The sequence below is a fragment of the Podarcis melisellensis genome (assembly GCF_964234715.1).
Source record: "Podarcis melisellensis genome assembly, chromosome: 15".
Lineage (NCBI taxonomy): Eukaryota > Metazoa > Chordata > Lepidosauria > Squamata > Lacertidae > Podarcis > Podarcis melisellensis.
The window spans coordinates 36,707,884-36,733,995 of NC_138532.1; the positions used below are offsets into that span (position 1 = coordinate 36,707,884).

General features: G+C 47.8%; 2 protein-coding genes across 3 annotated transcripts in view; both read right to left on the reverse strand.

Moving 5' to 3' along the window:
* Window positions 1-24,000, reverse strand: part of KSR1 (kinase suppressor of ras 1) — a 107,180-nt gene extending 83,180 nt beyond the window's left edge. The window contains 1 exon segment of the mRNA XM_081890772.1: window positions 23,255-24,000. Coding sequence (XP_081746898.1) covers window positions 23,255-23,548 — 294 coding nt within the window. The 5' untranslated portion in view covers window positions 23,549-24,000.
* Window positions 19,311-26,112, reverse strand: part of EVI2A (ecotropic viral integration site 2A) — a 172,658-nt gene continuing 165,856 nt past the window's right edge. The window contains exon 3 of one of the 2 annotated variants that reach the window (XM_081890665.1): window positions 19,311-19,427. The gene's annotated coding sequence lies outside the window, so the exon portion shown is untranslated. Of the gene's footprint in view, window positions 19,428-24,367; window positions 24,682-26,112 lie in introns of those variants that run through there. The other variant, XM_081890668.1, reaches the window with a different exon arrangement.

The window sequence follows — 26,112 nt, forward strand, 5'->3', positions numbered from 1 at the left end:
CAACCTTGCAGATGTCCATCTCTGGGCATGTGTACCTGGTGTTGGGCTCAAGCGACCCAACAGATGTTCTGTTAGTTTATTGACCATCCTGCTGTCTTCTTAGCTGAACTGACAGAAGTGGTGTTGGGGAATCCACCAGCCCACCAAAAACTCTAGTGGGCACCAACAAGATCCACACTGAAGAATCTGGTCTGGGGAGGCTCGCAACTTCACAAACACCATGTCAACCACAGGCCTATCTCAAATAATGCTGGGCTCAGCACATGCGGCGGATTTTGGACTCCAACTCTCTGATGCCAGCTCTAGCCCCAAACATCTGGAGGGTGGCAGATTAGACAGACCCCACTTGTCAAAGCAGCCCCTGGCTCCCATTTCCAAAATCATCCGCTCATTACTTGCGGAACAAACAAACAAAAACCTCACAAGTAAATAACATTATCCAGCAGGAATAAAACCGGGACAATCATAGTTTTGTTTGTTCAGCCAGCCTCAGAGCATCGCCTGGAGAAAAGGATCTCCACTTACGCTCGGAAGATCCATGAGAATCTGAGAAATAACTTGTTTTCTGCATTCGTTCCAGCAGCTCCAGTTACAGGTCACGGGAAAGTGAAATCTCCTTGTTTCTTGAGACGCCCGGGGAAAGTGAGCAAAAAACAAGCTGGAACGCCCAGGCACTGTCCCAGCTATTTAGATGCCAGCGAAAAACGGAAGATCGCAAATACGAAGCACCACCTCCACTTTCTATGCAAAATGATATGCTTGCAGCAGAAACTCTTGCACAGCACTGCTGTTATTTACTGACGTGCCCAGTGGAAGAACACTGGGCTCAATCTGGTGGCTGGTAGGGCAGAAGGCAGGGAGCCCAACAGTAGGTGGCGCCAGAGCCAATGACAGGCTGAAGCAACTCACTCTAGGTTTGTTCCCACTCCCCTCTTGTTTGTTGAGTTCCACAAACAGGAGGAGCAGGAGTTTGACAGGCAGAGGCAGTTGCTGCAATCCACCACAAAGGCCGCTGCAATGAGAGCCACATTCACTGCCTCAAACCACTCAGAGGAAAGGCCACATGCGAATGTCAGAGGGAGAAAATGCTTTTAAGAGGGCTCAATGCTGCTCCCCACCCCACGAAGAAACGAAGGGTGTGTGCAGAGCAAAGTGAGGGAGTGCCGTCAGACAGAGGGTGTTGGGGGGCAGTGGAGCAGCAGTCCAGCCCCCTCCCCTAACCCTAACATGGAGAAATCAGGCCGCACAAGGAAATTCTTCATAGTGAGTAGAGACAGGCCAGGGGGAACCACTGGATATATTTTATGTTACAGATCTCGGGTCTCACCTTTGGGTTCTGAAGAACCCTATATACTGCCTGTTAGGAAGAGAAGGCGGCAGAACTGGGAGCAAGAGGTTTGCTCAACTAGCTGCAGAGACCCAAACATACATGAAGACTCTTTCAGAATCTTATTAGAATGGGTGTATCACAGAGTGCTCATCTTTTTACTTATGGAGGTCTGGTTATAGCCCAAAACTCACGGTCTTATTCACAGTGCGGTTTGGAATTTTTGGTTCTAGGCAATGTTTTACATTTCTGAGTGTGTCTAGCATAGGACTGCCATACGTCTGGATTTTTCCAGCTATTACCAGGATTTTGGAGGGAATTTCTGTAAGGCTGCGATTTGTCCTGGATCTTTGGCAAGTAAACTGAAATAGCTCAACAATTTTGGGGGTTTCCTTTAAAAAAGTTCAACAATTTCTGCGTGTCCTGGTTTTTAGTTTTTGGTGTCATCTTTTAATCACTGTCACTATTTCGAACCACATTTTGTACATAGCTCCTGATGAAGGAATCTCTCTCCAAAGCGCAATAAGCAGAATAAACAGTTGATTACTAGAAGCTTGGTCTCTTCGTGGAGTCTCCCCCCCCCCCCCGCTCCTCTGCCTACTGATCTGAAATAAAATATCAATTTCAAGGCATCTCCATACGTGTTAAGGGACGCGGGTGGCGCTGAGGGTTAAACCACAGAGCCTAGGGCTTGCCGATCAGAAGGTCGGCGGTTTGAATCCCCGCAACAGGGTGAGCTCCCGTTGCTCGGTCCCTGCTCCTGCCAACCTGGCAGTTCGAAAGCACATCAAAATGCAAGTAGATAAATAGGTACCGCTCCGGCGGGAAGGTAAACGGCATTTCCGTGGGCTGCTCTGGTTTGCCAGAAGCGGCTTAGTCATGCTGGCCACATGACCCGGAAGCTGTCTGCAGACAAACGCCGGCTCCCTCGGCCAATAAAGCGAGATGAGCGCCGCAACCCCAGAGTCGGCCACGACCTAATGGTCAGGAGTCCCTTTACCTTTTACCATGCATGTTGGGGGAGGGGTGTGTGCTATGCAACAGGGTACCTGCCTCAGGAAGCAGAATATTTTGGGTCAACCCTAATTCTGGCCCCATTGACATTGTGTATTGAAAGCAGCATCTTTCCTCTGTGCACAGTCATGGCTTCCCTCTCCAAGAATCCTGGGAACTGTAGTCTGTTAAGGGTGCTGAGAGTTGCAAGGAGACTCCTATTCCTCTCACAGAACTACAATCCCCCCAAAAACTTAGCAATCAATCCATCTCCCCAGGGAATTCTGGGAACTGTTTCTCTAAGAGAGGAATGGGGTCTCCTAGAAACTCCCAGCACCTTTGACAGACTACAGTTCCCAAGAGCCTTTGGGGGGAGCCATGACTGCACAAAGTGGTACAATACTGCTTTAAGTGCAAAGTGCAGATGGGACCTGTGTGCTCCTCTTTGGACCGTTTCCTGAACTCATCCTACGAGACAGCTATTAGAGTTGCAGCCTTTGGAACAGGGGGGACCAGGATGGGGAAGGCTGGCGGAGAGAAAGCTCTCCCCTCTCTTGCCCAAACAAGCAATGTAGGGTTTCATAACAAGAGGCATGCAAATCGGGTGGAGCTGCACCAGGAACCCACACGAAACACTCAAAGCACGCCGACTTCCTTTTCTAAACTCAACTCACTTCAAAGCAGGTCAGAAAGTCATTCGATGCTCCTGCACAATGAGGCAACCAGCTTTCACAGGGAGAAGGCCAAGGGGACATCGCCTTGCATTGTGGAGGGAGGGAAGGAGGGAGTAGAAATTCAAACGGTTTGCATTTTCGTGAGAAATGCCCTAACTTACAGCCAATTCGCCCACCAAGACAGAGCAATCCTTCAAATGTGCACTCCTCTGAATTCTGCGGTGAAATTTTCCAGCCAAACAATACGCACAAAATTACAGTGGTACCTCAGGTTACATACGCCTCAGGTTACATACGCTTCAGGTTACAGACTCCGCTAACCCAGAAATAGTACCCCGGGTTAAAAACTTTGCTTCAGCATGAGAACAGAAATTGTGCTCCAGTGGCGCAGCAGCAGCAGGAGGCCCCATTAGCTAAAGTGGTGCTTCAGGTTAAGAATAGTTTCAGGTTAAGAACAGACTTGCAGAACGAATTAAGTACTTAACCCGAGTTACCACTGTAATGCCGTTTGTTTCGGGGATGGGGGGGGATGTGGATAAAAGTGTAAATATTAGTGAAAAGAACATACAAAAATGCACATTACTCGGGGAAGCCACTTGCAAATTCTTTCATTTTGTGACAGCATGGTTTCAAAATTCAAACTGTGCCACCCTGGTCCAAAAAGGTTCACAACCTGCCCCCTCCCACTCTAACCCCTTGGTTGCCACAGCCCACCAGGAGTTGGAAAAGGGCCACCGGCTTCAAAATCAACTATTCAAAAAATAATCTTACAGATGTTTTAACATTCCACCCAAAACACAATCTTCAGTCCAAATGCTAGAGGATATTCAACAGGCACCTCCCAGCTCAGCAGCTTCCAACACCCTCCACCTCTGAGGTACAGAAGGGGGAGAAATTCTCTTCGTATTTAAAGGAAAGCCTACCTAATTCACCCTTTCAGAAAGTATGCGAACTGAGAAACAGCCATCCTTCGAAATTCACCCCTCTCTGACGTCTGCGACGCATTTCTCCAGCCAACCGACGCGTGCAAATATTCACATGGAAAGTGTGGATAAAAATTACGTACAGAGCTGTATATAAGGGAAACCTGCTTTGCATAAACGCATACATTGGGCAAAACTGCCTACAAAAATAATGTGCGTATCAAGGGGAATTTGCATTATTATTCCTGCTACTGCTAATAATGATAAGTGTACCATAGTGGTTAGAGCATCGGGATCAAGAGCAAGAAGGCCCAGGGTTAAATCCGCACTCGGCCCCGAAGTCACTGCCTCTCAACAACAGGGTTGTTGTGGGGAATAAATGAGGAGGGGGGATCCACGTACGGTACACCCTTCTTGTGCTCCTTGGAGAAACAGCGAGACATAAAAGCAATCCATAAAACAAATATTGCTCGTCCTTCACTCCGAGGTTCCAGGGCAAACCACAACAACTTAGAAGCAGCTTAAAGCAAATCGCAATGCCAAGAGCGTGGAATTGCAAGCTGACGTGGAGCCAAACTTAAGATCGGAAAGAATGAGAAGCTGAAAACGACAGATCTGCCCACCCCGTATCCTAAGGCTGCCTGCCCATGTGCCCCCAAACTATTTCAGCCAATGTTCCATCCCATGCGTGAAACTACAGAGCAAGAGAGAGACAGAGAGAGACAGCCGGACAAAGTCCACTCGCAACTGGCATTGCAAAGACAGACACGTATTGATCCCAGGGCCCCGCTCATTCCGCCCCACCCTGGCCGGGCCGCCTCATTTGCTGATCTCTCCGGGGGGGGCAATCAAGAAGAGGGGGAGATGGCAGAGGCTATTTTTAGCCTGTCACAAGGCTTCTGCGGCCTATCTGCGATGACCTTCCCTCTGACACACACACCCACACCCACACCCACACCGCCGCCATGCACCCAACTCCTGCTGCTGTGTATATCCCAAATCTTAATACAGACCATTGCCTGGGAGAGACCAGGAACACGGGGGCAGTCGCGGGGGTGGAGAAGGCAGGGAAGAAGAGCACCCACGCAAACAGCTCTGCCAGCCTCTCCCGCTCTTCATTTAGAAAAAGTGTTTGGCAGAAAACAGGAAGTCGCTGCGATCGACTCCCCTCCATTAGGAGACGCCGAGAGTGTATTTAAGAGCTGCGAGCGCTTAGCGGCCACACACCCAGCATGCACCATCTGCTGCTCCCTTGAAACGTGCATATATATATATATATATGCGCACACAACTGTTGCCTAACCAAGCTGAAAGACATTTGCTGGCCTAGGAAGAGAAGCTGGAGGGGGCAGGCCAGGGAGAGAGGCAAAGAGGTTGCACTCTGATGTGCAGCGGGCCTCCAAAGACAAGACCCTGTTTTTAAAGCAGCACCTGAAGGCCTTGTGCAACACATAGACAGACCCTCCAAGCGCCCCTGATTTAGAGAATCTGTTCCAGTTTCTGATTTGATCCCTGAACGCCCCACTTTTCCTTAAAAAGGTAAAGGGACCCCTGACCATTAGGTCCAGTCATGACCAACTCTGGGGTTGTGGTGCTCATCTCGCTTTAGTGGCTGAAGAAGCCGGCGTACAGCTTCCAGGTCATAAGGCCAGCATGACTAAGCCGCTTCTGGCAAACCAGAGCAGCACACGGAAACACCGTGTACCTTCCCGCCGGAGCGGTACCTATTTATCTAATTGCACTTTGACATGCTTTCGAACTGCTAGGTTGGCAGGAGCAGGGACCGAGCAACGGGAGCTCACCCTGTCGCGGGGATTTGAACCTTTTCCTTAAGATGTCCCTATTTTCATTGGAGAAATGTTGGGAGCAGGGTACAGAGCTATCTGACCCCCGAGTCATCTGTATGGGGGGAGAGTTTTTTTAAAAAAGTTTAATGTTTTATTATTTTATTATGTTTTTATATATATTGGAAGCTGCCCAGAGTGGCTGGGGCAAACCAGTAAGATGTGTGGGGTATAAATAGTAAAATTATCATTATGGAATGGGGCGGGCCTATTTTCATCAGAGAAATGTTGGAGGGTATGCAGAGGGTTAATAAACGGCGCAGGAAAACTTTCTATGGGGAACAGCTTCCGTTCCTTTTCTTCACATACACAGACTAGCCTCTCCAGTGCAGAGTGGCTTATTTAAGCCCCATCCGAGCAATACATTTAAAGCAGTATCGCGGCACTTTACAGTCACGGCTCCCCCCGCCCCGAAGAAATCCTGAGAACTGTAGTTTGACGGGGTGCTCAGATTAGAGAGGGGGGCCACTGAGCTACAACTCCCTTTGCTGAACTCTCATTCCCAGAGTGGCTTAATAGTCTATCCCTCTTCCTCCCAGGGAATTCCAGGAATTGTACCTCTGTGGGCAGAATAAGGGTCTCCTAGCAACTTAACAATCTGCACTTCCCAGGATCCTCTGGGGCAGCCTTTCTCAACCTGTGGGTCCCCAGATGTTGTTGAACTACAACTCCCATCACCCCTAGCTAGCAAGGCCAGAGCTCAGGGATGATGGGAGTTGTAGCCCAACAACATCTGGGGACCCACAGGTTGAGAACCGCTGCGAGTCTGGGGAAAACCATGATTCTTTAAAGCGGCTTTGATACTGCTTTAAAACTATATTGTGCAGACAGGGCTGTGGAAGGCAAGATGAGAAAGGATTTTGTTTTCTTTAGGTGTGCATCGTTTTCCTCTGTGCCTTGTTTTCCACACTATTTCTACAACTGTTCCTTGTTTGCATTGTCTGTTTATTTGTTTAAAAGTTAAATTAAATTATTGCTATTTTTTGTGATGGAGAGGAAGGGCTGTGGCACAAGGTCCCAGTATCTTAGCTGTGACTTCTGCATTGCAACGGTTTGTACTAGATGACCTTTGGGGTACTTTCCAACTCTTCACTTTTGTGATTCTGTTGTGGTTTAACATGAGTTAAGTCAGCCCTGCAATGCAGTCCAGTGTAGTTATCCAGTCTCTTGGGGGCAGGGAAGCGAGTGAAGTGTTTGTGAGTTTAGGGTGGCTATCTACACTGTACCAAACCCCCCCCCAAAAAAATCTTTCTCTCTTTGCAGGAAGAAAAACAAACCCGCCTCTGGTCACATGAGGCCCATAAATTTAGCCCAGAGGTGTGAGCATTTCCCCACAAATTAAAGAGGGGGGAGAGAGTTTCCCTTCCTCTCTGTACCTCTCACTTGGGCCAAACACTGGAATTGAGAAGTTATTTATTATGTTGTCCAATAGCACCTTAACGGCCTTCAAACCCTGTGGCATTCGTGTGCCAAATGGGAAGCCAGGGAAGCTAAACTCTCATTGTTCTCTAGAGGAAGTACTCTCTCGACAAAGGAGACCTCAAGACGACCACGTGACCTGAGGTTACAGTGGCTGGAGGCGGAACAAATAATATTCTGGTTTAGTCCGCGAAGGTTGCAGACAGGCAGCTCTGGTCAGGTACGAAGGGGGACCAGGCCTAGATCTGAAACGAGACATTGTCCACCCTATTGTCTCCAAGATATGTTGCAGGAGCAGGGAAAGTTAATCAGTTGTGGGGGACTGGCTGGACGAAGAGGAGGGTACGAAAGAGCCCCATGCGCTACAGCACGACAAAACCTGGGGAAAGTTTGAAAGCGCGGAAAAGATCGTTGTATGAAAAGTTGCAGGTTTGAAAAGCAGGAAGTTACAGGAAATGTGCTGATTTAGAAACCTCTGCAGGCACAAACAGTAGGGAAAGAAGGGGGTCGTTCATAACCACCCTAACACTACCTGAGCACACGTCAACATGAATGCACAAAATAAAAAAGGCATTTTGGAGTGGGCCTTCTGACTTTCTAACCAGGCGGCCCAGAGTGATGGATTTAAATATATATATATAGATTTATAGATTTTTCAAAATACAATCTAAGTGAAAAAGAGAAAAAAAGGAAAAAAGACAATACATTTCAATGAATTCATCAAATAGTTTATTTTAGCCAACTTCCATCCTTCCATGGTTTCCTCAGTTTATCTATTTCTGCTGCATATTCTGCTTTTTCTAATCATTCTCACCTAATTTTTCTCATTGCAATTTTTAACAGCTTACTCCAAACCGGCTAGCGTTTTTAACATTGTTACAATGATTTATTAAATAATCTAACAAATAATTTCCAATCCTCTCTGATGGTTGTCTCTTTTTTGTTCTCTAATTTTATTTGTGAAACTTCCTGATTCTACACACTCCATCCATTTCATCTGCCACTCTTCTGGCCAGCTTTGGAGGTGCCAGTGTAACTCCTTCCTAAGGGCACAAGGAAGCCAAGGTACACCTCTGTACCAGTGTGGTGTAGTGGTTCAGAGTGGTGGACTCGTAATCTGGTGAACTGGGTTCGCTTCCCCGCTCCTCCACATGCAGCTGCTGGGTGACCTTGGGCCAGTCACACTTCTTTGAAGTCTCTCAGCCCCACTCACCTCACAGAGTGTTTGTTGTGGGGAAGGAAGGGAAAGGAGAATGTTTGCCGCTTTGAGACTCCTTAAAGGGAGTGAAAGGCGGGATATCAAATCCAAACTCTTCTTCTTCTACTCTCTATGTACATCAAGGATGGCTCATCAGCACTTGCTTTTAACACAGGACAGAGTTTTTCTCCACTTAAAAATTGCGGGAGAGAAGCAGCCTTTGTTGGTCTCTAGCAGACAAGAGTCTAACTCAACGTTTGGAGCTGGTGAGACAAATTCATGGAGGATGAAGCTATCAATGGCTGCTGGCCAGATGGCTCTCCACTGTGAGAGACAGTACATCTCCGAATACCAGTTTCCAGGAACTGCAGGCTTGCAGGCTTTCCATGGGCATTGAGAGAACAGATGAATATTAAGAAAAGTGAATAAGACGGATTATAATTGGAAATTGTTTTACTTTAATAATGATATTGGAAAGCTGTTACTTTCAACTACAAGGAAACTCAGAAGGGAGGGACTAGAGGAAGTCAACCAAGATGTTTAAAAGGTTGGATTTGTAAAGAATTAAGTTTGTTGTTATTGTTTATCTGTTTATTGTTCCTTTTTTCTTTTTTTGTTCATTGACGTATTTTTCTTTTTTCCTGTTTTTGTGTGTCATTCTGCTTTGTGGTTTTTGTTATAATTGTGGAAAATCTAATAAAACTTTTCTTAAAAAAGAGAACAGACGGGTCTTTGACCAGGTTCTTCTTATGACTCAACGTGCTTAAGATCCGCCCCAAATAGTTCTGCACAAGTGCCAGTCAACCTTCAACATATGTCAATGCCCTGCTTACACCCTCACTTTTAATGCCTGAGACATGATCTTCACAAATGTGCAATCGCAACAACCACTATCAACCAGCAGCCCCTGCTACCATGGCCACTGGCAAAGGATGATGGGAGTTGTAGTCCAACAATGTCTGGAGAGAACCACATTGGCTACCCATCGTCTCTGGAGCAGCTGGCAAGGCCAAAACACGTTTCTTATTGGGTTCCAAGAGCATTTGGTCTTTTTGCATCCTAATCTGAGCTATGGGAAGGTAGCCTCTTTCAGAACATCTTTGTTGCAACCGAACTGCGTGTAAAAAGACACACAAAGGAAGTTATAAAAGCAACTAGCGTAGGAGAGTTTTCATGCATTCACATGAATAACATTTGTCCCATAACATCAGCAGGGCCACAGGTTCCTCACTCGTCCCTGAACTAAAAGCTTTGCTGCATTTTCATTCTTGCATAACCCAAGAGAGAGTGAGAGAAAGAGAGAGAGAGAAATGTAACCCACATTTGGCTCGGCAGGAAAGTCAGGAATTTACACAAACACACACACACACACAGAGAGTTTCTAACATAATTGAGCCAACTCATACCCTAAAAAAAAAATACCAGTGCAACCTCAAATGGGCAGCGCCATTCCAAGGAACACGGTCACTGAAACCACATCCTTCCTTCCTCGCCGCCCCTCCACCCCGTTCCAAGCCCCTCCTCAGGCCAGCACATCCAGCAGCAGCCATCTCATCTGCAAACTCTCCACCAAGTTCAAAGCCAGCAAATTCAGTTGCTAGTACAACTTGCAGCCCCGACCAGTGCCGAGTTTGCAGGTCCCTGGAGAGAACTCCAAAGCCACAAGGCTGTTTACGGCACTTACATACACCCAGTAAGCTGGCAAAAAGTGAAAACGCAGAGCAGTTCCAACCCACGCAAGGGCCTCGGCTCAGCAGCAGAGAATCTGTTTTGCAGGCAGAATGTCCAGGTAGAAGCAGAAGAGTTTGGATTTGATATCCCGCTTTATCACTACCCGAAGGAGTCTCAAAGCGGCTAACATTCTCCTTTCCCTTCCTCCCCCACAACAAACACTCTGTGAGGTGAGTGGGGCTGAGAGACTTCAAAGAAGTGTGACTAGCCCAAGGTCACCCAGCAGCTGCCTGTGGAGGAGCGGGGAATCGAACCCGGTTCACCAGATTACGAGTCCACTGCTCTTAACCACTACACCACACTGGCTCTCTGGTAGGGCCTGGGAAAGGCCCTGCTGTCTGAAACCCTGGTGAACCACTGCCAATCAGTGCAGACAATACTGAACTAGATGGACCAATGTTCTGCCTTGGTATTAAGGTAGCTTTCTACACTCCTATGTTGCAGGGAAAGCACAAAGGAGAAGGACTTCAACATGAAATAGCAAGGTTTTTGTGCCGGGTTTAGCAAGAACGCCTTGAAGATGCCAGCCTCTGCCCACCAAAGTTGGTGCCATCAGGATTGTGTGTTCACAGACAACCTACGTGTTTTGTATTGGTTACAGAACAAACAACAAAAGCAACCCATGCCAGTTGTAGCGCCCAAGGATGAATGAGATTCAAAATGGCACCTACCTCCTGCCGATTCAGAATGCACATAGTTCAACGTGAAATGACCCTGCCACTCTGGCCATCACAACCTTTGCATTTCAAAGAGTTTACTGTCCTATGAAGTCTGGATCCAGCCCATTAAGTCTGGGAGATTCTCACCCCAGGGTTGTCTCTGGCATTCACCAAGCCTCGGCTCTGCATATTTAAGATGTTACCACCTCCCTCATCAGCACCAGAGGATTACCAAAGTCCCAGAAGCGAAGGTGGAACATGCCTCAATGTTGACCCGTTTTTAATGGCAGATGTCAAGCAGTTGTAAGATAAATCCAGTACAGTGCAGAAGAGCTCAGTGGTAGAACACATGCTCTGCATGTAGAAGGTCTCAGGTTCCATCTCCAGCACCCCCAAGTCGTGCCCCTGCCTGAAACTCTGCACTCCTAGTCTTTTTTATTCAATTTCCAATATGCATTCCATCCATATTTAACATCCACTTCTAACATATACATCTTTTAGACTTCCCTCAGCCTGTCTGACAATTTTCCATATTATCACGATTACTCACATTTCTTAGATTTATATTGCACTTTAACAATCTTAATCTTATCATATCTTTTAAGCAACATTTCTATCAATCATTTTCACAGAGCTCCTTGAATGCCAACAAGCGTTAATTGCTCCTCACATACATTTTTGATATACTCTGCAAATTTATTCCAGTCCTCGGTGAATCTCTGGTCGCGTTGGTTCCGGATTTCCCCCGTTAATTTGTCCATTTCTGCATAATCCATCAGGTTCATTCTCCATTCTTCCCTTGTCGGCATTTCTTCCTGTTTCCATTTCTGGGCCATCAAGATTCTAGCTGTTGTTACTGCATACCTAAATAACTTAACATCCGTCTTTTTAATTTCATTCCCTAATATTCCTAATAAAAATGCTTCTGGTTTCTTAGCAGAAGTATATTTCAACATTTTTTTCATCTCATTATAAATCATTTCCCAGAAGCCTTTCACTTTCTGAAACTCTGCACTCCTAGTCAGTGCAGACAACACTGAGCTAGCAGAGGCAACGGCCTGACTCAGTATACGATGGCTTTTTATATTCCTATGGCAAATTAATGGAAGGAAAGATGCCCGCTTCCTTCTTTGGTTGACCACAAACTCCCACTCCATTTTTACCACATGCGAACGCCCACTTGTCAAGAGTAGGCCCAATTTCATTGGGACATAGGGTGCTACCTTATATGGAATCAGTCCATGGATTCATCCAGCTGAACATTGTCTGTCTGAGAGGTGGGAAACCCAAAAATCTCCAGATATTGCTGGACTCCCAACTCCCCTCAACCTCAGCCAGCATGGCCAAGGACCTGTGATGGTGGGAGTTGCAGTTTGGGAGAAACCAGGCTCCACATTCCTGATCTAAGCTGACTGGGAACCACTCTCCAGGGATTCAAGGAAGAGCTCCTTCCCAGCCTTACCTGGAGATTCTGAGGACTGAACTCCAGGCTAACCTAAATCTGCCAACAGAAGAATGGCCTGCAAAGCTATTTCATCCTGAGTCCAGCAGCTCTGGCCAAGTTCTGATCAAGTTATGGAGATTCTGCCTATGACTTCACATCCAAGAGAAGGAAATTGAGTCTTCCACAGCAGAGTCGCAAGAGCAAACATTAAAAACCAGATGTTGTGACTCCCATCAGCCCCCAACATGCTGACTAGGGACAATAGGAGGCCAAAAACATCCTGAGGGCCGCAGGTACAACTCTGGCCATGTTACGGAGACACTGATTATTGCCTACATCTCAAGGAATATTCAAAATATTTCCCACTTTCCTGGTTTGCCAAATAACTTTTTGAAGACGGGGCCGAGCCAAGACATTTTGTGGGTCAGGAAAGGGCAAAATGGCACCCAGACCCCCCCCCCCACACACACACCAATTGTAAACTATGAAGCTGGCCAGATTCGTGCATATGGATGTGCAAAGGAATTTTTCCAGATGTCAGGAGAGGAGTGCAAAAGACCGAATGGGGGAAGAAGGGGTGTTTCTCAACAAAAAACCAAAAAAGAACAACTATCTGACTTTTAGAAGACGTCTGAAGGCAGCCCTGTTTAGGGAAGTTTTTAATGTTTGATGTTTTATTGCTATTATTATTATTATTATTCTGTTGGGAGCCACCCAGAGTGGCTGGGGAAACCCAGCCAGATGGGCAGGGTATAAATAATAGATTCTTATTCTTCTCCTCATCATAGGTGCTTGACAAACAAAACTTCAACCCGCTCCTTGCCTCCCAGCATCAGATGCCCAAGGTGACTGCCTCAGCCTACCTAATGGGCAGTCCGGCCCTGTTTGAAGGCCAAAGCCTGTTTTGTTGGCTGCACCATCCAGCTCCTCAAGGCTCACACACTGACATCATCATTGTTTTCAGCCACTGGAGAGCCAACGGCTGGAGTTTCCTGTTGCTTGCTGAAATAGCATCTCACTTTCCCCTGCTCTGCCTTCCTCATTCTGTGGAAGCAACGCAGATGCCAAGGTCACCCACTGCAAAGGAAGAAGAGGCCTTTGGGGTCAGAGTCAGATGTTTTCTCCATTCGTTCGTCGCAAAATCTCTCCCGATCTTTGCGTTTTATGCATTTCTGGGGAAGCCCAAGGTTTCTCAGAAACATCTGCTTGACAACCACAGGGGGAGCGACAGTCAGGAAATTTGGTTTGCCCATTCTCAAGAGAATTGTGCATTTTCAGTTGGAAACTTCCTTGATCTTCCTATCATTTGTGGCGGAGGGGGAAAGGGGCTCACATAAAAACCACCTGTTGGTTTTGGTTGTTGGTCGTTTCATTTTATTATGTCTTTTAAAGCATTTCTAAGCCGCTTCCTGTTTAAAAAGTCCCTCTAAGCTGTATACAAAGATGCAACCAAACAAACAAAACACAATGGGTTATAACCACATTTAGCTCTTCTCACAATAGACCAATTGAACCTAATAGGCGTTGCTGAGTTAGAGCCATTCATTGAGTGTACCTGGAATCACAGAATTATTATTTTTAATCATTTATCAGTTCAGAAAACAGGGATTCAGAAATAACAGAGTCCAATCTTGTGGGTTAGGAAAAGCCTAGGAAAAATATTATATAGGATCTGGAGGATATGTGGTTTGCTGGGGGGGAAAGTGGCAAATACAAATATGTATAAATTAAAAGTAAATAACTAGGGCAGAAGTCGGGAGGGGGGAGGCATGTATAGCTGAATCAATCTGTTCTTTGGGGTGTAACACTCCAGGCTACAGACTGGCAGGAGAGGGCCCTGGATGTTGTGATGTTCCTCTAAGACAGGCATCCCCAAACTAGGCCCTCCAGAAGTTTTTGTAGTACAATTCCCATCATCCCTGACCAATGGTCCTGTTAGCTACGGATGATGGGAGTTGTAGTTCCAAAACATCTGGAGGGCTGAGTTTGGGGCTGGCTGCTCTAAGAGGAAGAAATTTCTAGGGGAGAGAAGCCAATGTGGCGGCCTAGTGGCCAGAGTGTTGGACTAAGACCTGGGAGGGCGGGGTTTAAATCAGCCATTAAGCTCATTGGATGTGACCTTGGGCCAATCAACTCACTCTCAGTCTAACCTACCTCACAGGGTTGTTGTGAGGATAAAAGGGAGAGGAGAGGAGAACGATGCATGCTGCCCTGAGCTCCTCGGAGGAAAGGTAGGGTTATAAATCAATTTAGCATTTCTCTCTAGCCTCATTCACACGCACCTCCGTGTGCCAGGATGCCCTTGCATACTTTTAAATTCCTCCGATGGAGCCCAAGAAACTGCCAAGCCAGCCAAAGTTTCTTTCTACCATTTGATTCTGCCTCTTGCATAAACCGCCCACCATGCACATCCTCCAAGATGTACACGAGGCATTTGAGGATGAGGCTGGTGCTTTGTTGTTAATAATAATAAATAATAATAATAAATTTTTATTTATATCCCGCCCTCCCCAGCCAAAGCTGGGCTCAGAGTGGCTAACAACAGTAAAATAATACAGCATTCTAAAATCAATTCATTATAAAATCAGTTCAAATCAAATTGATGGCAACCATTGGGCTAGAGTTCTGTGAAGAATTACCAAAGGAGGGGGTCAGGCTGTGCCTTGGCCAAAGGCCTGGTGGAACAGCTCTGTCTTGCAGGCCCTGCGGAAAGATATCAAGTCCCGCAAGGCCCTAGTCTCTTGTGACAGAGCGTTCCACTTGATCGGAGCCACAGCCGAAAAAGCCCTGGCTCTGGGTGAGGCCAGCCTAACCTCTCTGTGGCCCAGGACCTCCAAGGTGTTTTTGTTTGAAGACCATAAGGTCCTCCGTGGGACATACCAGGAGAGGCGGTCCCATAGGTACAAGGGCCCTAGGCCATATAGGGCTTTAAAGATTACAACCTGATCCTGTACTCCACAGGGAGCCAGTGCAGCTGGTATAGCACTGGGTGAATGTGATCCCGCAGCGAGGACCCCATTCTAGGAGTGTCCCAGTTCCCAGCCACCCCTCCAAGCAGCTTTCACCACCTACCTAGGCACAGTTCACGACAAAAAATCATCTGCCCCAGCAAAAAGCCGCAAACTTCATAATTCGCAGGAACAACTTGGAAGAGGAAACCAGGAAGTGTTGGTTATCCCAGATCAACCAACCAGCCCAAACGAAAGGTTCTCGGCCCCAACTTGCAAGAAACCATCAACGGGAGGGCAGGGTCTGGTCAGCTGTTTCCATGTGTGGCGGTTCCACACAAGCCCCCATCAATGCACCAGAGAAAAAGAGGCCATCTGAACCTGGAACAGCTTCTGGGGCCCAGGGCCCTGGCAGACCCCACAGACGCCTGCTTTCACCTCCCCACTGTTCCCCAGGCCTATCCAACAATGGCAGCCACGTCTAGGAAGCCTCCAACCAGTCTACAGTTCTTGCAGTGCCCCTCAGTACAGGCGACAACCAAGCGACGCACGACTGGGCTGAACCCGGAAGTGACTTCGGAAAGGGCAAAAACAGCCTTGAAAGAGCCCAGAGAGGGGAAAAATGGCATGAAAAGGCAAGCTGCCTCTTGACATAACCCTCATGGCTGGTAGCCACTGGTAGCTTTATCCACCATGAATTCATCTAATCCTCTTTTAAAGCCATCCAAGATGGCGGATGTCATTGCCTCCTGCAGGAGAGCCAGTTCCATGCACCACATAGGAAGGGACCACGAGAGTCATCTAGTCTAACCCCCTGAAATCCAGGATTATTTTTTTGCCCGATGTGGGTCTCGAACACTCTGATATACCTGAATTATCAACTGACTGAATCGTTCTTGCTGACATTCTCCCGTGGAAACTTTTAGTGATCCTTTTGAGAAGAGCAGCCATGGCAAATCCAGCTACATTTTTACATATGGAGGACAGAATCTGAGTGACAGCATCACAGTAACAATACTATAGGGGATAAACATCTAAAATGTGTTTCTCCAGTGACCAGAGTCCCTCTTGCTTCTATCTACATATAAAAAAGTCCTATATAAGTTAGGAATTAAGGACCTGGGGCTTTATCAAAAGGGTCATGAAATCTAAACTGGCTCTAGGTGAGATCTTTACATAATACACACAGCTTTTTACCAACAGATACGTAGGCTATATTTTAGCTCACCCTGATGCCCTCCAGATATTTGGAACCAGCGTTCGAAATTCGCCAGGAACATTTTGCACCTGACTATTGTCCACGTGCGACCAGGTGAAGATGCCCAGGACCAGGATGGCACCCGACTTCTCCACCATCTGGAGGTGCATGCCCAGAATTTGCCCGTTTTCACACACTTAAAACACATCTTGTCGAATTCTGTTATATTTTATCTGCACGGTGGTTATGAATTTCAGGAACCAAAAAGTTGTATTGAAAAAGATGACTTTCAAGCCACCTGGCCCCAAAATCTGGCATTCCATTTTGGAGACCCTAACCCTGGTTTAAGGAGGCGTTTGGGGCCTAGCTTATATACCGTATTTTTTGCACCATAACACTCACTTTTTTCCTCCTAGAAAGTAATGGGAAATGTCTGTTATGGAGGGTATGCCTACGGGTGGCATGCCTACGGATTTTCCTCCTCGAAAAACTACGTGTGTGTTATGGTCGGGTGCGTGTTATAGAGCAAAAAATACGGTATCTGAGTTTCTAACGCTGTTTGGAACGACAGCCCCCATCAGCCCCAGCTAGATCACAATGGGTTCCCCCATTCCGGCCCTAAGCCATGAAGAGCTTGAAAAGGTCAAAGGGAAGGGGAGGTGGCTCATTGGGTACAGCACCTGCCTTGCCTGAGAAAGGCCCCTGGTTCAATGTACAATGGCATCTTCCAAGGTGGCCTGGGAGAGACTCCCAGCCTGTAATCTTGGGAGTGCTGCTGAAAGCCAGTGCAGACAATACAGAGCTAAATGAACCGACAGTCTGGCTCGGTATTATAAGGCGTCACCTGAAGTTCTGAAAGCCAAAAACGTACGGCGTAAGATTTCACGGGCTAGGAGTCCGGTTTCATCAGATTCACTCAGTTGTTATCCTCCGTTGCCAGAGACACACAGGGGGAAAGGGATGGAAAAATGGTAGTAAACAGTCGGGTCACAGGGGAGGCAGGAAATGCAAGAGGCAGGAGTGCTCAGGCATTTGTGCACAAATGCACACACAAACCCAGCCCTGCAACCAAAAGCCTCGTGGGTCACCAAGCACTCAGTCTCCAGCCTTACTTATGCATTTGTTTGTTTAAAAGCATTTATATATCATGGAATATTTCCCAAAAAAACCAAAACCCTCTATGTGGCATGTACTCTAAAAACAAACAATATATCCTTAAAAAAACAAAAAACCATGCATCTATTTTTGCCAGTGACTTTAGAGGTTTTCTTACCATCAAGCAGAATTTACAGTGGAACCTCAGGTTACGTACTGTCCTCCTTACAAACGCTTCCGATAAGGAGCTTCGCTAAGCCGGAAGTAGGTCTCCCGGTAGTGAACTTTGCCCCAGGATGTGAGCAGAAGTCGTGCGCCGGTGGCACAGTGGCAGCGGGAGGCCCCATTAGTGAAAGCGCGCCTCAGGTTAAGAACGGTTTCGGGTTAAGAACGGACCACCGGAACAAATTACAGTGGTACCTCTGGTTACGTACTTAATTCGTTCCAGAGGTCTGTTCTTAACCTGAAACTGTTCTTAACCTGAAGCACCACTTTAGCTAATGGGGCTTCCTGCTGCCGCTGCGCCGCTGGAGCACGATTTCTGTTCTCATCCTGAAGCAAAGTTCTTAAGCTGAGGTAATATTTCTGGGTTAGCGGAGTCTGTAACCTGAAGCGTATGTAACCTGAAGCATATGTAACCCGAGGTACCACTGTATTTCTGGGTTAGCAGAGTCTGTAACCTGAAGCGTATGTAACCCGAGGTACCACTGTAAGTTCGTAACTGGAGGTACCACTGTATTTGCAATATAAATATATCAAGGCGAATGAAAATTTTCTGGGATAGCTCAATGGGGAGAGCATGAGACCCTTAATCTCAGGGTCGTGGGTTTGAATCCCATGTGGGGCAAAAGATTCCTGCACTGCAGGGGTTGGCCCCTTCCAACTCTACAATTCTAGGAAAACAGAAATTCAGAAGAGTTAAACGTGTAAAAACAGACTCCAAGCAATGAGTTAGCTACCATCCTCCAATTCTATATTCCCTGGTGGGGAATTAATCTAATTGGCTCCACCACAGCCAGCCCAATAAGCAGTGTTAGGCACTCGCTGAGGCCTGCACTGCCATTGCCAATTTCTGGAGCCTCTTCCGCCATCTTGCTCCTCCTCTGACTTGCTATGGCTGCCTGTCCGCCTTTCCTCTTTCAGCAAGGGAGCAAGGGCCCAGAGTGTGGACATGAAACAGATTCCTCTATTTGCTTCTGGATTGTGCTCAAGGAAAGAAGGCAAGTGTCTGGGCAACAGTAGCAGCAGCAATAGGGGGGAGAAAGTGGGGAAACTGCAAGGCATCTAATCCAAGCCCACCCCCCAAAATCTGGGCCTCATATTGATGGAATTCCTGGAATTAACTAGGCCTCATAGCACTGGAATCCAAAGATAGTACACAGTCAAAGAGTATCAGTGGAGGGGATGTTGATCCATAATAAACAGGGGTGGAGACCCTTTGGCCCTCCAGATGTTGATAAAACTCCTGTCAACCACAGCCCAGAATGGCCAATGGAGAGGAATGATGGGAATTGTAGTCCAGCAATATCTGGAGGGGAACATGCTCCCCAAAGAAGCAGCTGTTACTATGGTGATAACCAGCGTGATGCACGCCAGATGTTGGACTACAACTCCCATCATCCCTCCCCATTGGCCATGTTTGCTGGGGCTCAGCAGGGTTGGAGTCCGAGAGCATCTGAAGAGTCACAGGTTCCCCATCCCTGTGTTACGAGAAAATATGCGCACCCTCTTATGGCTAATGCCATATTGGGGAGCATTAGAAACACAGCTATACAATGGTACCTCAGGTTAAGAACTCAATTCATTCTGGAGGTCCGTTCTTAACCTGAAACTGTTCTTAGCCTGAGATACCACTTTAGCAAATGGGGCCTCCCGCTGCCGCCGCACAATTTCTGTTCTCATCCTGAAGCAAAGTTCTTAACCCAAGGTACTATTTCTGGGTTAGCGGAGTCTGTAACCTGAAGCATCTGTAACCTGAAGCATCTGTAACCCGAGGTACCACTGTATAAGCAAATTGCTAAATGGTACCTTGAAGCTAGGTTACGGTCGCCACAACAGAATGTCAAGGCACCTTTTCCCCCCGATGGGATTTATCATTATTATTATCACTATTCAGTCCATTTCTATACCACTTTATATTTTAAATAACGAATCTCAAAGCGGTTTGCAACGCCTTAAACATTAAATAAAACCATCCAGGGTGAAAAAACCATGTTCAGACTTCAAAGAAAATTATTTCTGATCAGATCCTTCTCTAAGTGACATTTTGCTTTCCCCGGTCACGAACCTGTCACCCAGAAATCTTCACGTGGTCACTACTGGATCTGCATCAGTCGCAAAATGCGCCTGGCACCTGGCTAATTTCTATCGCTGATAGCGGGCATGGATTATTGTCAGAGCTGCCTCTAGGTCCCAGCTCACAGAGGACCAACGCTAGTCTGTGGTAATGTACAAAAGTCTTTATTGAAGTTCAGTTTCCATTTCCAAGCCGCAGCGTGCAGTTCTACATCTTAGAACCTAGACCAGCGAAGCTCCGTCTGAGTCCCCGCCCCCTATACACCAGTTTAAGACTCTAGCCTTACTCCACCTCTTCCGTTGTTCTTTCCTCCTCTGGGTCCGTCTGCCCCCCGGGGTTTCCTCCTTTCTGGACTCTTCTGACGCTGACCCCCCTGACTCTTGTCCCTCCTTCCGGCGGGCTTTAGGACCTGGTTCCCTATCCGGGCTACCTGCTGTGCCGCTCGCCTGTACTTTTGAACTTGGCGCGCGCGCCCAGCCGGCAACCTTCCTCTTGACCGTTTCCGCGCTCTCCGAAGGAGGCGTGGTCAATCCTGACTCATCTCCTCTCGCTGGTGGTGAGCACACTGGTCCCGATACCTGGGACTCCTCCCCCCCACTGCGCTCTGGTGGGGAAGCTGGTCCTGATTTCCAACTGCTGCTCTCGGAGTCCCCGCTGGCCCCTTCCTTCTGGGGTATCCCCCTTGGCACCCCCCTTGCCCTGGCCATCGGCGCCCCCTTCTGTGAATCTTCCGATTCGCTGGAGAGACTCAGGGAATTCCTCGGACCACTGTCATCGCCTACGCTCCCCTTGGATTCCTCCCCCTCGCTCTCCATTTCCTCCCTCTCCTGTGCCTCTGCTCCTGACAATTATAAACCCCGATCCCCCCCAAAAAAGTTAAGGAATTCACCAATAGCATTGAAGCCACCTGAGAACGCACGCAGTAGCTTCCGGATAGTACCAGAGAGGGCAAATCCATCTTGCATGGAAGAGCCGTAGCTCAGCGGTAGAGCATGTGCCCAGCATGGAGAAGGTCGTGGGTTCAATCCCCAGCATCTCCAGGTAGAGCTGGGGACGTCTGCTGGTCTGAAGCACTGGAGAGCCTCTGCTAGTGGGTGCAAAACATACTAGTCAGTGCAAAACCCTCCAACACAGCTGCAGAGCTGGTTCAAGGCACTCTCTCCAATCTGCTCCATTTGGGGCAGGAGAGCAAGGTTTGCCCTCCGCCCTCAGTTCAGCAGTGCCATCCCTGCTTTGAGAAGCTGGGGTGGGCCATGCAACTGATTGAACAGGAGCCTCCCCCCAAAATGCAGCAGGACAGGCTTGCCACGTTTTGAAGAAAACCAAAATGAAGCAAAGCCGGTTGCCACATTACGAGTCCCCACCCCATACGCCCATTAAAGTCCAGAGGCTAAAATGACTCCAGTGCCCCCAGAGTCTTCTACCTGAAATGAGCCGTTGATTTTATCTTTTTTAATCCAAAGAGGAAGCAGTCGTACCGTTGTATTCCATAGCTAGTTCAGCAGAAATTAAATACCACCCAAGATTACCGGGCAAAGTGGCTTACATACGCACCATTATATTTAAAAAGCACCCATGCCTCTCAGAGAATCCGGGGAACTGGGGTATGTTCTGGGAATTGTAGCTCTGTGGGAGTAAGCCGCAGTTCCCAGGATTCTTCACAGGGTGGGACGCTAGACGCAAAAGCCCCCTTTACAGGGGGAATGCGCTTTAAATATATGTGGAATCATAGAATTGTAGAGGTGGGAGGGACCCCCTGCCATGTAGCCACTATCCAGCTGTGTTGCCAAATTCCAGGCCAGGGGGCAGGGTAGGTAAGCCTGGGTAGGGGCCATGTGCAGAAGGGGTGGTTTTACTTTACTAAAAGACACACAGAGACAGGTTGCCTGCATTCAACGCACATCCATATCAGTCTGTCCTTTCTCTGGAACGTCGCTGAATGGAAAAAATGCATGATGGCAGCTAAAAGGGGAGCAGGTTCTCTCTCTTTCTGTCTGTCTCTCCATGTTTCCCTTCACCACCACCCCAAAAGAAAAATCCTACCGCAAGATCTGAGAGTGCATGCCCTCTCCAGCAAAAAGGGGGCGGTCGGGTGGGCTGTGGGGGGAGGAAAAGAAGAGAACAGAAGGACAGGCCAAGGAATCCTAAACAAACACCATTGTATAAAGCAGCCAGACAGCGCCCCTCCCCTCTGAAAAAGCAAGTGTTGCAACAAGGCAGTCATCAACCTCCGCTCCCCCCCCCCCCACTGCACAGTGCAGACATCACTTCCTTTTCTGAGTGTGGGGTTAGCACACACCGACACACACCTTTTCCTGGAAAATTAACCATTGCTTCTTCTTTTTTTAAAAAAAAGCTTTTAACCATGTTTAAGATGTTGGCAGTGAATTTTTCCAACCTGCAGCTATGGTTTTATTGATTGGAACGGGGCAAATTACTGGTGGGTTAAGATTGGGGTTTTTTTTGTTGTTTTCACGGTTTCGTAAAGCACGACTTTGTGTCAGAGCAAAAAACCCACCACCACCACCACCAATAATAAAATCCTTAACCGTGCAGTCGCAATACATATCTCCTCTGAAGCAAAGTCCGCAAGGAGTTGGATGGGACTTACTCCCAGGTAAGTGTGCAGAGCATTGCAGTTTTAGCAAATAAGAGCATTCACTGAGGGGAAGGGCACTGTTTCTTTGGCAAACAGCATACTACTGCCAGAAAAGATCTCACGGTTGCAGGAGCGATCTGTCCTCAAGGCTGCAAACATATACAGTACAGCTTTTCCCCTGTGAAATGGGTATTTGACGGTGCTCAACAACAGGTTGGTTTGTCTTCTCAGTTTCAAAATACACCCCTGGTAGGTAGCCCCAAAAGCTTAGGGACTGCTTATTATAGATACACACTTACCTGGGAGTCAGTTCCATTGCACTCAGCGAGGCCAACTCCCAAGCAGACATGCATACAGGCTTGCACGGAGAGGACAGATTATTTTTATTCTGCCAATGTAATCACTACCAGGGGGGAAATGCATGGGGAAATAGAAAGGTATAGCTTTTCAATTTTTGTTTTTAATCGCAAGTGGCCATGCTGGTCCCATTACAAAAAGGAGGAAAATCCAAGAAACCGCAATACCTAATCCTAGTAGTAATAATAATAATAAACGCAGTGCCCAGCAAGAAGAGTGCATGCGGCGTACATATTTATAATAATAAAGCCTATTATTTATTATTAAATGCAATATACAGTACCTATCAATAACAAGGATAAATAAGGGTTGTCTCCCTAAGGGAGGGGATTGCGCCTCCAGCTCAGGAAAGGGACCCAGAGATTCTTTGTGACAATTGTCCGCGCATATCGGTGGGAGACAGGAAATCAAGGCGCGCGCGCGCAACCCGCACCCAGCCACCCCCCCCCAAAATTAATTAATTCCCGCGGAAGCTAGCTGCGGGGGGGAGAGCGAGGAGATGGTAGAGGACCCCCTGGGGAACTGGCACCAAGGCAACCCTCCGCGTACCTCCAAAGTGCGGATCTCTTGCTGGGTGAGGTCGTTGGAAGCGGCGCATTTGGTGCGGAGCCCCTGCAGGCTGGACAGGGAGATGTCGATGAGGTCCTGGAGCTGCCCGCATTGCTGCAGCGCGCAGCCGGCCCGGCCGGGGCGTCCGGAGGCCAGGCCGTCCGGGGGGGCTCGGCCGCTGCGCCCTCCTCCTCCTCCTCCGGCCCCCGCTGCCCCTGCCGTCCGGCCCGCGGCGCACTCTTTCTTCTCCACCATCCTCTCGGCTCCTCTCCGCGCGGCAGACGCTCTATCCATTCCTCGGCATCGGGGAGGCGGGGGGGGGGGCTGGCGCGGCGACTCTCGGAGGGAGGGCAGGCGAGGGCCGGGGAAGCGGGTCGAGGGCCGGGCTGGAGCTAGACCTTCCGCCGCCGCTGCCCGATCAATCCCCGACGACGTTGGGCAGAATGAATTGCCTTTCCAATTGCATGCACTAATTATTATTATTTTTTTAATGATAGTAATCAGTGCAAAAGGGACCCAAAGTGCATCTCTCCCCCACAAAAAAAAGAAAGAAAACTGAAAATGAGTTTATTTCCCCCTAGGGAGCGAGGAGAAAAGGGCGGCAGAAGAAGGTGGGTGGTGGCGATGCGGGGTCAGTCGCAGCAGCAGCAGCCGCGCTGCAAACTAGCGCTCTCCTCTTCTGAGCTTCGCTTTCCAGCCAGCTTTGAATATCAGCTGGGGTCCAGGTCACGGCTGCCGAGGAGGATGCTGGGAGTTGTAGTCCTGCGGTGTTGTTTTGGTTGGGAGCCGGAGGGGAGGGATGAGGGAGGGGAGGGAGGGCGCTTCGCCGGCTGCTCGCGCTCTTGCAGGCGCGCGCAAAAGCAGGACGGCAGCCAAGACAATGCTGCGAGGTTGCTGCTTTTAAAACAATACTAGAAAGTGAGGAGGAATTAAAGAACCTTTTAATGAGGGTGAAAGAGCAGAACGCAAAATATGGTTTGAAGCTCAACATCAAAAAAACGAAGATCATGGCCACTGGTCCCATCTCCTCCTGGCAAATAGAAGGGGAAGAAATGGAGGCAGTGAGAGATTTTACTTTCTTGAGCTCCATGATCACTGCAGATGGTGACAGCAGTCACGAAATAAAAAGACGCCTGCTTCTTGGGAAAAAAGCAATGACAAACCTAGACAGCATCTTTAAAAGCAGAGACATCACCTTGCCAACAAAGGTCCGTACAGTGGTACCTCGGGTTAAGTACTTAATTCGTTTCGGAGGTCTGTTCTTAACCTGAAACTGTTCTTAACCTGAAGCACCACTTTAGCTAATGGGGGCTCCTGCTGCTGCTGCGCCACTGGAGCACAATTTCTGTTCTCATCCTGAAGCAAAGTTCTTAACCTGAAGCACTATTTCTGGGTTAGCGGAGTCTGTAACCTGAAGTGTATGTAACCTCCAATACTTTGGCCACCTCATGAGAAGAGAAGACTCCCTAGAAAAGACCCTGATGTTGGGAGAGATTGAAGGCACAAAGAGAAGGGGACGACAGAGGACGAGGTGGTTGGATAGCGTTCTCGAAGCTACCAGCATGAGTTTGACCAAACTGCGGGAGGTGGTGGAAGACAGGAGTGCCTGGCGTGCTCTGGTCCATGGGGTCACGAAGAGTCGGACATGACTAAACAACAACAACCTTTTAGTATTGCTGGGAAAGTTAGTGGCTAAAAGAGCTGTGAATCAGGAAGTCCCTCGTTCAGATTTCATGCCTGCTGCGAGCTTCGCTATATAGAAGATGGCTTTATTCCAGCCTAAGTCTTCCTGTCTGCAAAAGGGTTTACAGTGGTACCTCGCAAGACGAATGCCTCGCAAGACAAAAAACTCGCTAGACGAAAGGTTTTTCCGTTTTCGATTTGCCTCGCAAGACGAATTTCCCCTATGGGCTTGCTTCGCAAGACGAAAACGTCTCGCGACGTCTAAAAACAAAGACATGTTTTGTTTATAAAGTTAATTTATTTTCCCTTCAGTTTTTGAACTGCTCTTTACAGTATGTGTGACTTTAAAGAGCAGTTAATAAACTGTTGTTGTACCAAATTTGGCTTTGTTTAGACTTTTTTTGACCATAGGAACGCATTAATTGATTTTCAATGCATTCCTATGGGATTTCGTGCTTCGCAAGACGAAAAATTCGCTAGACGACAAAAATTGCGGAACGAATTAATTTCGTCTTGCGGGGCACCACTGTAATGGTATCATCATACCTTACAGGGCTGTTGTTAAGCATTACAACTATAGATAATATGCATGTGAAGTGCTTTGGACGCCTTGAAAGCGCTGTGCAAAGGCAAAGTGATAATTTGGGTTGGTATTATTGTGTTTGATGATGATGATGATGAAGGAGTTGGGTGGCAAGCAGATTGCAGGGTTTGGCAGCGTGAGTGTGGAGGGCTGCTGGGATGCACCACCTGTGGAACTCCTGCCTAGGTGTTTTATACCCCTCCAAATTTAAGCAAAACAAAGGAAGGACTAAGACATACTGCAGCTCTTAAGGGAACTATTATCTTGATCCAGTCCAATCCCTTGGCACTATGGGGTTTTACTTTTTTAAATTTATTTTTATTATTTATTATTTTTATTATTACCTTTTAATTATCCTCCTGTTTAGGTTTTTCCTCTGTCTATCTCATTCATTCATTCATTCATTTATATATTGCATTTATGCCCCACCGTTTCTTCCTCCATGGAGCTCAAGGTGCTATACCTGGTGCTGGAATGACTCCAGAGACATTCCTGGCTAATGCCGAAGAGTGCCGCGCTTGCGAGGCGGGCCATCATGCCTTTCTAAAAATTACCTTCCCAACACGTTCCATAAATACACCAGGGCAGCGTG